We start from the raw sequence: 11,918 nt of genomic DNA, 5'->3' as shown, positions 1-11,918 counted from the left end.
CGTGTTCACCTATGCGCCTATGTGACGTTAACCCACCTATGTGACGTTAATGAGCACCAGTATATGACTATGAGTACCAGTAGGGGCGCTGTTGTGCCAGAAACGGAGAGAGGGATAGTGCTGCACTGTTGCCTGCTAAAGAGAGAGAGAGAGAGAGAGAGGTGTGGGGGGGAGGGGGAGTTGCACCACTCAGTTCACACAGGTGTGATTTTTTTCTATAAGTATTAAAAGACAGTGTGCACTGTGCAGGATCTACCTGAATTCTTTCCTGTCTCGTGCCTGTTCCTACAAACCTGTCCCGTGAAGTAGGTCTGAAAAATGTCACAATGCGATGTGCTGTTGTGAGCTTGCACATCAGATACTTTCGTTATTCCTATAGAACATATATATGTTGCGTCCACACGGGCAGATGAAACGATGCAGTCCACATTCATTGTCAACGGAAGCCAGCGACATGAAGCTGTGATTACTATTAAATTATGCTGTGAAAAATCTTATGTCTCCGATGATGTCATCGGAGCAACATTCAAAGTATGAGCTTTCTCTTCCTGGATCCTCGCCTGTGCCTCGTGGGAGATTGTGACCAAAGTGTTCAGCAGCTACATTTATTTTTTATAGGCTATGTTTGGTATTCAACCACAGTGAATAATGGGGTCTGTAGGAGCTGTAGGAGGCTCATCTAGATGGTTATAACCTATAGGAACAGCACCTTCAGCTGCACAAAGACAAACTGTACTTTTTCACAGTACTTTTTCACAATACTGCTGCTGTCCTTTGAATATTACTTTTCTCCCTCTATTAGTTCATATTATTGTACATATGTTTATATTATTATTATTATTATTTCTGCTACACTATTTAAGGAATCAAATGTGTGTGTGTGTGTGTGTGTGTGTGTGTGTGTGTGTGTGTGTGTGTGTGTGTGTGTGTGTGTGTGTATGTATGTATGTATATATATATATATATATATATATATATATATATATATACACCCTGTGTGTGTGTGTGTGTGTGTGTGTGTGTGTGTGTGTGTGTGTGTGTGTGTGTGTGTGTGTGTGTGTGTGTGTGTGTGTGTGTGTGTGTGTGTGTGTGTGTGTGGATGCGTGAACCTCACAAATAATACTGTACATTATTTCAAATGAATAATCTTTAATATAGGTCACAAGTAGTATAGTGACAATATTTTAAACTTCAGTCAGAGTGGTCAAATATAATTTGAACCTATAAAATGTGTAATACATTATAAGTACATCTACTGTAGGGGGCACAGTGGCACAGTCGGTAGTGCTGTCGCCTCACAGCTCGAAGGTCCTGGGTTCCAAATTCCCCCTTGTCAGGTGAAAAGAAGCAGCTAACTAACTCCCCATGCATAGAAGGAAGCATGAGGTCAGTCCGCTGCCCCCCCAGGTTGGCAGAGGACGTGTAGCGCCCAGGATTACATTAAATAATTGCTACTGGGTGAAAAAAATGGGTTGCTAAATCGTGGGATAAAAATGTAGGAAAAAATAAAATATGTAGGCACTGTACAGTACTTGAACCCATTTGTCCCAAGACCTGTCAGCAGTTGTTAGTGTCCAGCTAAACACAAGATTGGTCTAGTCGAGGCTCATTGCGTCAGTATATTCAAATGACTAGGCACGGCTGTCAAAACAAATGTACATCTCCCTCCAAGGAGTCAGTGGTACATTTGGATAGCGCCTTTATCCGAAGCGCTTCACAATGCTTTACACTCACCCATTCAGGCACACATTCACACACACCGTCGGCGGAGGAAACCGTGCAAGACTCACAGGGAGCTGTTACGGGTTCAGTGTCTGCGTCAAGGAGACTTCCACACTAATCCGCAGGGAGCCGGTGATTGAACCGGGAACCTTCTGTTTCCCGAGCGGCCCAATTAGTTCTGTTCATGTGAAATTCCGTAACCTCTTGAACCCTAGCATCATTATTATATGGGGGGGGGGGGGGGGGGGGGGGGGGGCATATGCTGAAAATAGCTGATGTACAAGCTCACAACACGTCGCAACGTAACATGTTGTGAATTTGTAGATAAGCTGTTTTTGGCAATGAGATTTGGTGTAGAGGGAGAAAAGAATATCGGACCAAATACAGTGCCGATCACGGTCGACTAAGTATTAATATTAGTATTAGTAATATTAGCCATGACCATTGATGATACAATTCTGCTCGAGCGGGTATACGTAACGTACAATAAAAAGTATTTTAATCTGATCGGTGGCCATTGTAACAGAATTGTAACATCCGTGGCCCAGGGGTGAGCAATTTATATTTGTAATATGAACGTTTATGTTGACGTTAACGTTGTAAATCGAGTGGTGATAACTTTGCAAGCTTTCCTGTTCTCTTTCAGGTTCTCATACCCTCGGCCAGTCGTCCATGCGGCCTCCCGTTCCGCCGCCTCACACGTCGGCCAGCACTCCCAACCGGAGCGCCTCCTCGTCATCAACGCATCACCAGTCGTCAGCCAGCACCCTGAACAGACCCACGCTGGCTAACCGCCGAAACGCCGCCCACAACCCTGCTGGACACACCCAGGGGGATGGGCCCACCACGCCGGAATCAGTGCAACTGCAGGACAGCTGGGCACTCAACAGCAGCGTACCCATAGAAACCAGGTGAGTTAGAGCAGCAGCGGTTCCCAAACCTTTCAGGGTCGAGTCGAGAGAGTAGACGTTTTGTCCGGGACCCAAACTAGTGGAAATAGCAGATCTACAAGCGCACAGGGCGTCGCTTCGCGCCACGTTGCGAGCTTGTAGATCAGCTTTGTAGATTTGTTTTCAAATTCATGGAATGTCTTAGATTTTTCTTTTATTTCTTCTTGAAATTACTGAAAAGATTATTGAAATGTTTTTTTTATTCATGACAATTTTTTTATTTTATTTTTTATAATAATAATTAAAAACCCATAGAAATGTGTTCCCAACCCACAAACAACCACAATTGTGCTCACAATGCACTGCGATGCTTGTAGATCTAATTTCAAAAGATTATTTTATACATTTTTTCACTTTTTGTACTTTTACTAAAATGTAGAATTTACTTTATTAATATATTTCTGTATTGATACTTTTACTTAGTAAAACATTGTAGTACTTTTTCCACCACTGGTGAAATTGAACAATACCTTTGGGAGTTGGATCCAGTGTGCGGACTCTGTTCTCTTTCAACTTCACTTTTGGTCCCATATTGAGTTTTGTACTTTACGTCAGTACTGTCAATCATTTTTTTTCCACCATGAGAATCGCATTTTGGCACTCTTTTCATTTCTAGGCAACAAAGTATTGTGCACACCTCAAATGTTCTGAGACGGGTGCGTAGGCAGGGCTCAATGTATTCAGAAAAACAGTGCACAAAGACCCGCACACCGTCTGTACTTGCAATACGAACACTTTATTTAGACAACATTTCGGTCAAAGACCTTCTTCAGGCATTTCTGAAATGTCATAAATCAGTTTTTTCATGCAAACCTCATTAATTAACCATTTTGTGAAGAATGTTGCCCGTTAAGAAAGACCCGATGCCGATTCTACAAAAGTAAAACATATTTCTGAAAAATAAAAATAAATAGTATGTTGCTTCAGTGGTTCTCAAAAGTTTTCATGTCAAGGACCCCCAAAATGATATGTTTTTGGCTGTGGATCCTCATCTCAAAATATGTTGTTCCAGCAGAAGCAAAAGTTTGAATTAATGTTCGCTTTAAAAATAATTTTATATTCAAAGATTTGCCCAAAATTCCGAGATACAAAACAAATACAAATAGCACATATACAAGCCGCTTGCATATTTGCTATTTCTGAATAACCAAAGTATACAATAATGCATGGTTAATGTGGTCACACAGATGCTTTCAATGGGTTAAAAAAGAGAAAAGAAAGTGGTCATGGATTATAGAGGTTAGTAATGCCAGTCTTTGATCATCCACGATCTTAATTCCTTTTGCTGTCTCTGTGGTGCACCCTAATTGGCTGTTCTGCTCCTCAGCAAATGATGTGATTGGCTGCAACGCTCTTCAACAACTGCCTTAATCGTTAGACGTGCGCAAAAAATCAGGGTCAGTTAAATATAACTGCTTTTACGTTAACTTCCCTTTAAGTTCTATTATGTGTACGCACTTTATTCTGCTCTGCTCCATTGTGTCTCGACACGCCTTGCTAGGTCAGCTTGGCACATGCTGCAAGAAAACGAGTGGGTGGAAACGATAGAAATGGATAGAGACAGAGAAAGGAGGAGAGTAAAACTCCATCAAAGGGTGAGATCAAAGCACGGTTTGATGTCCTGACGTGTGTGTGTGTGTGTGTGTGTGTGTGTGTGTGTGTGTGTGTGTGTGTGTGTGTGTGTGTGTGTGTGTGTGTGTGTGTGTGTGTGTGTGTGTGTGTGTGTGTGTGTGTGTGTGTGTGTGTGTGTGTGTGTGTGTGTGTGTGTGTGTGTGTGTGTGTGTGTGTGTGTGTGTGTGTGTGTGTGTGTGTGTGTGCTGTGAGCACGCGTCTGTGTGGTATAACAGGATTGTAATGCCTAGAGGTCTCATGCTGTCATGCCTGATGGTCAGTTTTAGGTCAGGTCACTTCAGTTGTATGTTTGCTCTGGAGTCTGGGGATTAGAACTGACAAACTCACATTTCCAGTTTTCCACATATGGCCCATTCGAGATAAACATTATCCGTGGCACTTATTTTTAAGAGTATATCGTTTCTCCCCAAGTTCCATCTCCCGGATAGAGATCAGATGAAGAAATATCTCTCTCTCTCTCTCTCTCTCTCTCTCTCTCTCACACGCACACGCACACACACACACGAAACATATACAAAATTAAATTACACCTTCATCTCTTAAGGCCTTAATCCTGACCATATATACTGCATACAGGAGTAGGCTATATATCTGCTGTCGTGAAGAAACCACCCAACTCCAAAATGTAAATTTTTCAGAACATGAAAAATATACATTTATCTGGAAATTAATAAAATGTTATATTTTGAAAACAAAGCAATGCTGCCTCATCAAAGTTGGTGTTGTGACTTTATATATTGTCAATTGGTTCCATGAACGGGGGAGAGGTGGTGGTATTGCTGTTTTTTCGAAGCACCATTTACTATTTTGTTCAATATGTTTTTAACCAACACACAGACGTAAAGGGTGTTCAATAGCACTGATTTATTTAGTTAGGTGGTTTCCTCCTGACAGCAACGATATGGTATATCATGGCCTGTAGACAAAGTGGCAGATGGAGTCCCCTAACAGTAACTGTCAACAAGCTGTGTCTAAGGGACAGGTAGTTGAAACATAACATCACCAGGAGATGTCATGTCTGTTAGAGCTACAGTATAGGCGGCGGTTTATAGGTTTATAGGAGGTGTTAAGAAAGTAGTGGGGTGTACTTTTAATGGCCTAGCTGTTCCATGCTCAAGGTCGGTATCCGGAGAACTCGTCAGTTTACCAACTTGCTGCGATTTAGTGCATTTTAGTTTTACTTCACCTTCATTTAAATTGCATTGAATTGAGAGAGAGAGAGAGGATAGTTGTTTGGAGTTAACACTAGAGAAAGTAGGAATGCTAAAAGTTTAAATACCAAAGTACCGAAACAATGTAATTCATTAGTAAACAATATCCTGAAATGGTAGGCCTACTTATCATTGGTATTCACATACTCAACTTTTTCTCATTATCTAGCTGACCATTTAATTGCACAAAATAATTTGATCACTTTGGGAATGAACATCTGTGAGTTGGACATACTACACTGATGATGATGTTAGCATAACGATGAAGACATTGATGAAGAATTTTCGCCGCGGAGACTTGGTAAACTGGCGAGTTCTCCGGTATCCTCAAGGTCAAGGCTCCTTTATGGTTTACATCTGTGTACAGATACATACAGTAGGAATAAAGATGTTTCCGGTTTCGCATACATTGTAGCCCAATAATAATAATAACAATAATAATAATCATAGGATAACAATAATAGAAAGAGTGTTTCCCAAGCTTAATATTTTATATATATTTCCCCCCTGGCCTGTTTGTTTCCATGCCTGATTTATCACTGTACTCTGAGGCTATGAAGCCACTTGTCCCTTGGAAGCCCCTGAGACAGTGGTTGAGTTGTTAGAATCTATTGGTCTGCTGCGCAGGCCTTTTGTCAGCCACTAGTTAGGTGTTCCATGTAGTGCTGCTCATGATTCACTGTCACTGCCACTGGACTCTCCCCAGGCCGAGTCTGCAACAAAGCTGTTTACTGCTGGGCTTGAGGCAACACTGCCCCTAGGCCAGTGGTTCCAAAACCTTTCAAATCCACATTTATTTGGCCGCGGACCCCCATTTGAAAACATATGCCAGGGTCCCGCATAAGAGAAGATTTTCACGGCTCTAGCAGTGATTCTCAACCATTTTTATTTCAATGACCTGGGGGTCTTTGAAATAAAAATGGTTGAGACATGCATTAGGCCTCGAACCCCCATTTAATGGCATTTCTATCTCTGGGACCCCAATTTATATTGTAAAATCTAATTTAACCAAATTTGGTTACACTCTGAGTTACAGACCCATAAGGGTCCATTTGGTTCCTATAACTATCATTTAGCTGGGGACCCCCTGGAACTCCCTCAAGTACCCCTGGGAGTCCCCGGACCCCACTTTGAGAACCAATGCTCTAGGCCCCCATCTCAACAACAGCCACAACACTTAGCTGCTCTCTCAGGCTCAACACCTTTAGCTTTGATCTCAACCTCCCTGCATGGCAACCTGCCATGTTACACTAGAGCAGTGTTGATCTGGACAGCACATTTTGATGTAGATTAGTCATAATCTTTAGTCATAGTCACATTTCATTTCGTTTTAGTCATATTTTTGTCATCTGAAAAGTTTCTTCTAGTTTCTTCTATATATTTTAGTCGACTTAGTCGTAATGGCAGATTTTACACTTGCGTGCTGAAAATAGCCAATCTACAAACTCACAACGTTGTGAATTTGTAGATCTGCTATTTTCAGAACACATAAAATAACTTTTCTTTTAGTTCTACTGGGTGTCTTTTCGCTTATTTGTTTGGGGCGAAAAAACGTACGTACGTCACATACCTGTATGTACATTAGATGGACGGGCATCGATTGCGATGAAATCTGATTAATCTGCAAAAACAATTCAAAATCGGGGACAATAATTATGAAATAACTGAATTTGAGGTTAAATGTGAAGACTATGGGATGGCACTATAGCCCTTAGATAAGCCTCACCTCCACTCACTGTCCATCTCACACATTGGGTTGCATGTTACGTGACAGGATTTCTCCGTATAAATAATCGATCATTTCAGTAGCAAGAGCTTCAAAATGTCTTCTAAATCTAGTCCGCAAAGCCTGCACTGGACATACCGTATGTGCATGCCATTATTTCAGTAAACTAGAAATGCAAGGAAATGTTAGAGGGAGAAACAGTATCCAACTCAATCAACTTTAATGACCGTGTAATGCACGGTAAGACGCAATTAGTATTATTCGTGTAACTTTCCTGACATTATGCCATTAAATGACATTGACAGCTATTAGGTGACGAAAGCTTGCCATCCTTAGCAACGGTTGCTAAAATATTTGGATTGACATCGGACAATCACTTTTTGGGTGGGGTTTAGTGAAGGGCTGATTTCCATCCTGATGCCCCAAATGACAACCCCTGGCTTCAACCTCCTTGCTATGGCCTCCACTGCCTAGGCAGCACTACAGTAGCTGCCACCTGTCTCCTTGCCAACATCAATAGCCTTTGATTCCTCATCCTTCTCTGAAGTAACTAGAGCCCCTGCCAGATATTTAGGTCCAATGCTGATCCCAATTTCTTTTGAATGACCACTGATTACTAATGTTTTGACTGATATTTAGCCAAAATGTCATTGGCTTTTTAAAAACAAATAAACCCAAATAACTTTGTGTTAGGATTATGAACAAGACAATACATTATAAACATAAACTGAACAGTTTAACCCTTTTTATAACAGTTTCAAAAATACATCTGCATTCGGCAGCACGATTGCAGATACCAATGTGATCAATAAAGTCAAATAACGGCCGATATATTGGTCTGCCTCTAAACAATAATTTATTGGTGAAATTGATTATTAGGGAACCAGCAACATTTAATTGCAGTCACTTTCAGCCTATAATATAGGCTGAAAGATATTCATCAGGCTATCTTTATGAACAGGAATGAGAAAGACCATCTTTTGTAGTCTAGTCTAACCTACAGTAAGGTACGTTCCGAAGTTCCGAATTTGACCTCCAACCGTAGAGCCTTAAAATCGAAATCCGTGTCAAACCAAACCAGAAATAGAATTGTGTAAAAGGTCATGTCTCACCTAGCCGGTAGACACAGGATGTAAATGTCTTACCAGAAGAGCAGGGAGACAGACCATACAACCACCTCATTTGTATAATTTCCAGTAGAGCGCATTAACCTACTAGAAACAAACTAGAAAAAGTGCCCCTCTAGGCACAGGTCTCCACCAGGGCAGGTCAGGTTGTGGCCTCCTGGTGGCGCTATAATAAGCCAATGTGAAAAGGGTGCCATTTGTTCTTATGCCTTTGATGGCAATTGGATGATTTGAGGCATTTTGTTCCAAAAATGTGTTTTTCAAAAGTCAGCCTCCTGGTGGCGCTATAACAGGCCGTTCTGGAAAATTTGGGGCAGAGGTTCATCGTTGGCATCCAGGGAGTGTGTGTGCAAAATTTGGCATCGACCGGGTTATGGTGCCGGAGATAAGCTGTACACAGACAGACAATTACACTTTATTAACAGAAAGTTACATAATGCCACTTACAGTTACAGTTACAGTTAAACAGAACAATAAACAGATCTGCATGTTTTACAGCTCTGTTATTCTCAAAACTCAGTGGTATGATCAATATTTACCAAAACATCTGTTACTGCACAATTCCCATGCACAGAACTACAGTACCTCTAGTAACCCAGTAAAAACAGCGGCTCTATTTATCAGTTAAAAGAGTGATAGCAGGCCCCAGGCTATGTTTGTCCCTGCTATATTTACCATGTGATAGGGGAGGGTTTCAGTATCCTATCATGCTGTGGTATTACTGGGCTGTTAGATTAAGAACATACTGTATAGGTGTCTTACTTTGCAGCAGAGGAGTCTCCGACATGGAGAGATATTGAGACAAGCTCCTTACAGCAATCACTTCCTACTTATATCTAATCAGATTAAAGGAACAACTAATCCTACAGTTAAAAATATGATTGGTGTATGGCATGAGGTTAAAAATTATCTGAAGGAAACAAATTTCCTTTCCTTTTTTATAAGGGGTTTTTAATCATTTTTGCCACGTAAAGCTGATGCGGGTGCTTTAAAATAATGCTCCAGGTCGTAATGCTAATTATCATTAACTATACTGTCCTGCTTTTAAAATATCTGCAACTCGGGATCCTTATTGGCTCAATCTAATTTCTCCTCTGTTTCTATTGGAGAAGGATTTCACCCTTAACCTAACCTTCAAACTAACAGATAAATGTCTAAAGGCCATAACCTTAAGGCCTTAAACCAAGCGTGTGCGCGCGCACACACACACACACACACACACACACACACACACACACACACACACACACACACAAAAATGGCAGTATCAATGCGATAATCAGTAGACTGCCCAATGCGGGCAAGCAAAGGCCTGAGGTGTCTCAAAGCTCAAGACTTAAGAGTCAGCAAGAGGTTGTCTCTTTTTTTCCTGATGCTGCCACTGCCAAAGCCCTGAAGAAGGAAAGAAAATGGCTTTCACTCTGACACCACCCTTTAGCTCACAACACAGCATACGCGTCCTAATAGCGATACAGTTTTTCAGATAACACTTTGCTCTACCGCACCCACCCGCCTCCCCGTTCCTCTGGCCAAGAGAGAGTATAGAGAGAAGAACATTAATGCATGACAGGCGATAGTGCTACATTCGGAGGTTATATGCTATGATATACGCAAAGATTGATTGATTGATTAGATAGATAGATCTAGATGGGGGATGTGGACTCCCCCCCCCCCCCCCCTTCTCCTCCTCGTCTGGATGTTAGGTTTGATCCTCACCTGACTTTTAATGACAATATGAAATATCTGTGCAAAATCACCTTCTAACATCTCAAAAACATCTCCAAACTCTGCCCCATTCCAACCCCTTCACATGCAGAGAAGCTTGTCCGTGCCTTTATCTCCTCCAGGTTTGACTACTGCAGCGCGCTCTTCATTGGGATCCCCGGCAACAGTATTCAGAAGCTGCATTACATCCAGAACAGCGCTGCCAGGATCCTAATGAGAGTCCGTAAATGATGGACAGATAGACAGCACCCTGATTCTAGCTGCACTGGCTCCCTGTCTCATTCAGGATGGGATGCCAAGTCCTGCTACTCACACAAAGTACAATGCAAAACAGACAATGATGGGAGAAGCACTCGCAATTTTTACTTGAGTAAAAGTGGGAGTCTGGTATTAAACATTTACTTGATTATAGGTAAAAAAGTATTGGCATCAAAATATAAAGTAGCAAAAGTAAAAATTGTCAATAATGCATAATATCACATTTCTGTCAATGTGTATAGAAATTGTTTGAAAATAGCCAAAGTATATTATAGGGCTGAAGTGGTTAATGTATAGGCCTATGTTTTGTAATAATCAAATCTGCAAAGTAACGTTTTCTGGTTTTCAATTGTAGTGGAGTAAAAAGTACAATTCCCTCTGAGATGGAGTAGAAGTGAAAGAAAGTTTTGAATCCTCCTAAAATAATGTATTACCATCAAGCGGTTAAAAACCCAACGTCTCCACCTATGTGGCCTTCGTCAGGTATACTGAATAACAGTGCACAAGACAGGTATATACTGTAAAGGCAGAACGTGGGCAGATACACATGCATAATCACTGAATGCGCGCACCTGCGGACATCGCCCCCAATTTGGGATTGGCACCTGTTAGTGTCCCTCTGGCCACCAGAAAACAAGAATGACACGTGTATCATTAACTTGTTACTGTAGTGTCCCTCTGGCCACCAGGAAACAAGAATGACACGTGTATCATTAACTGTTAGTGTCCCTCTGGCCACCAGAAAACAAGAATGACACGTGTATCATTAACTGTTACTGTAGTGTCCCTCTGGCCACCAGGAAACAAGAATGACACGTGTATCATTAACTGTTAGTGTCCCTCTGGCCACCAGGAAACAAGAATGACACGTGTATCATTAACTGTTACTGTAGTGTCCCTCTGGCCACCAGAAAACAAGAATGACACGTGTATCATTAACTGGCAGGTGAAAAACTCGCTGTGCATCTGTCCCCCGTTTTCTTTCTTTTTTTCTTTCTTTTTTAACGTGTATGTTTCTCTGTCACAACCTCCCGGCCGTTGTTTGCGCTTATGATGCTCTTTTGTTGGTTCAATCACTGTGTTTTGTTATGTAGCTCCAGTTAGCTTATAACGTTATCATTAGCCACTGTTGTGAGGCGGTGTATATGTGGAGCCATAGTGTAGAGATAATGAATATAAAACATTTTGCGTTGCAGCAGGCTCCTGATTGCCTCCTCTGGGGGGCTTGTCCACCTTTTCAATCCCTACATAGTGAAATTGGCTGATACTGTGGCAGTGTGGCCTGCCTGTTAACAGTGCAGAGCTACAGGATTTCGTTCATCCCATAATGTTAGAGCGGTGCTCGCTCATGCGGGTGCAGAGGGGTCTGTTGGTCTTTCCCACATACCCTAGACCCCAGGGACATTTAATAAGGTATGCCACATTTGTGGAACTACATGTAATAATCACCCCCATGGATCTTAAAGAATTTGCCTCTGTGTGGGTTTTACATTTGGTAGTAAAGTCACACTGGGCACAAGTACCGCATCTGTAGTTCCCATCGGGAATATCATCTAGAAAGGTGCCT

At 41.7% G+C, this 11,918-nt stretch overlaps 1 protein-coding gene across 1 annotated transcript in view; it reads left to right on the top strand.

Moving 5' to 3' along the window:
* The window catches only part of LOC308327545 (teneurin-2-like), a gene marked incomplete at its 5' end in the record, with an annotated part of 87,529 nt that overhangs the window by 4,135 nt on the left and 71,476 nt on the right, over positions 1 to 11,918 (top strand). The window contains 2 exons of the mRNA XM_080781066.1: positions 1,743 to 1,918; positions 2,369 to 2,633. Coding sequence (XP_080637192.1) covers positions 1,743 to 1,918; positions 2,369 to 2,633 — 441 coding nt within the window. The remainder of the gene's footprint in view (positions 1 to 1,742; positions 1,919 to 2,368; positions 2,634 to 11,918) is intronic.

Source organism: Protomyctophum bolini (genome assembly GCF_963924005.1).
Source record: "Protomyctophum bolini genome assembly, chromosome: 13".
Lineage (NCBI taxonomy): Eukaryota > Metazoa > Chordata > Actinopteri > Myctophiformes > Myctophidae > Protomyctophum > Protomyctophum bolini.
Note: the sequence above shows the minus strand (reverse complement) of the source record. Positions and strands in the feature narration are given on the sequence as shown.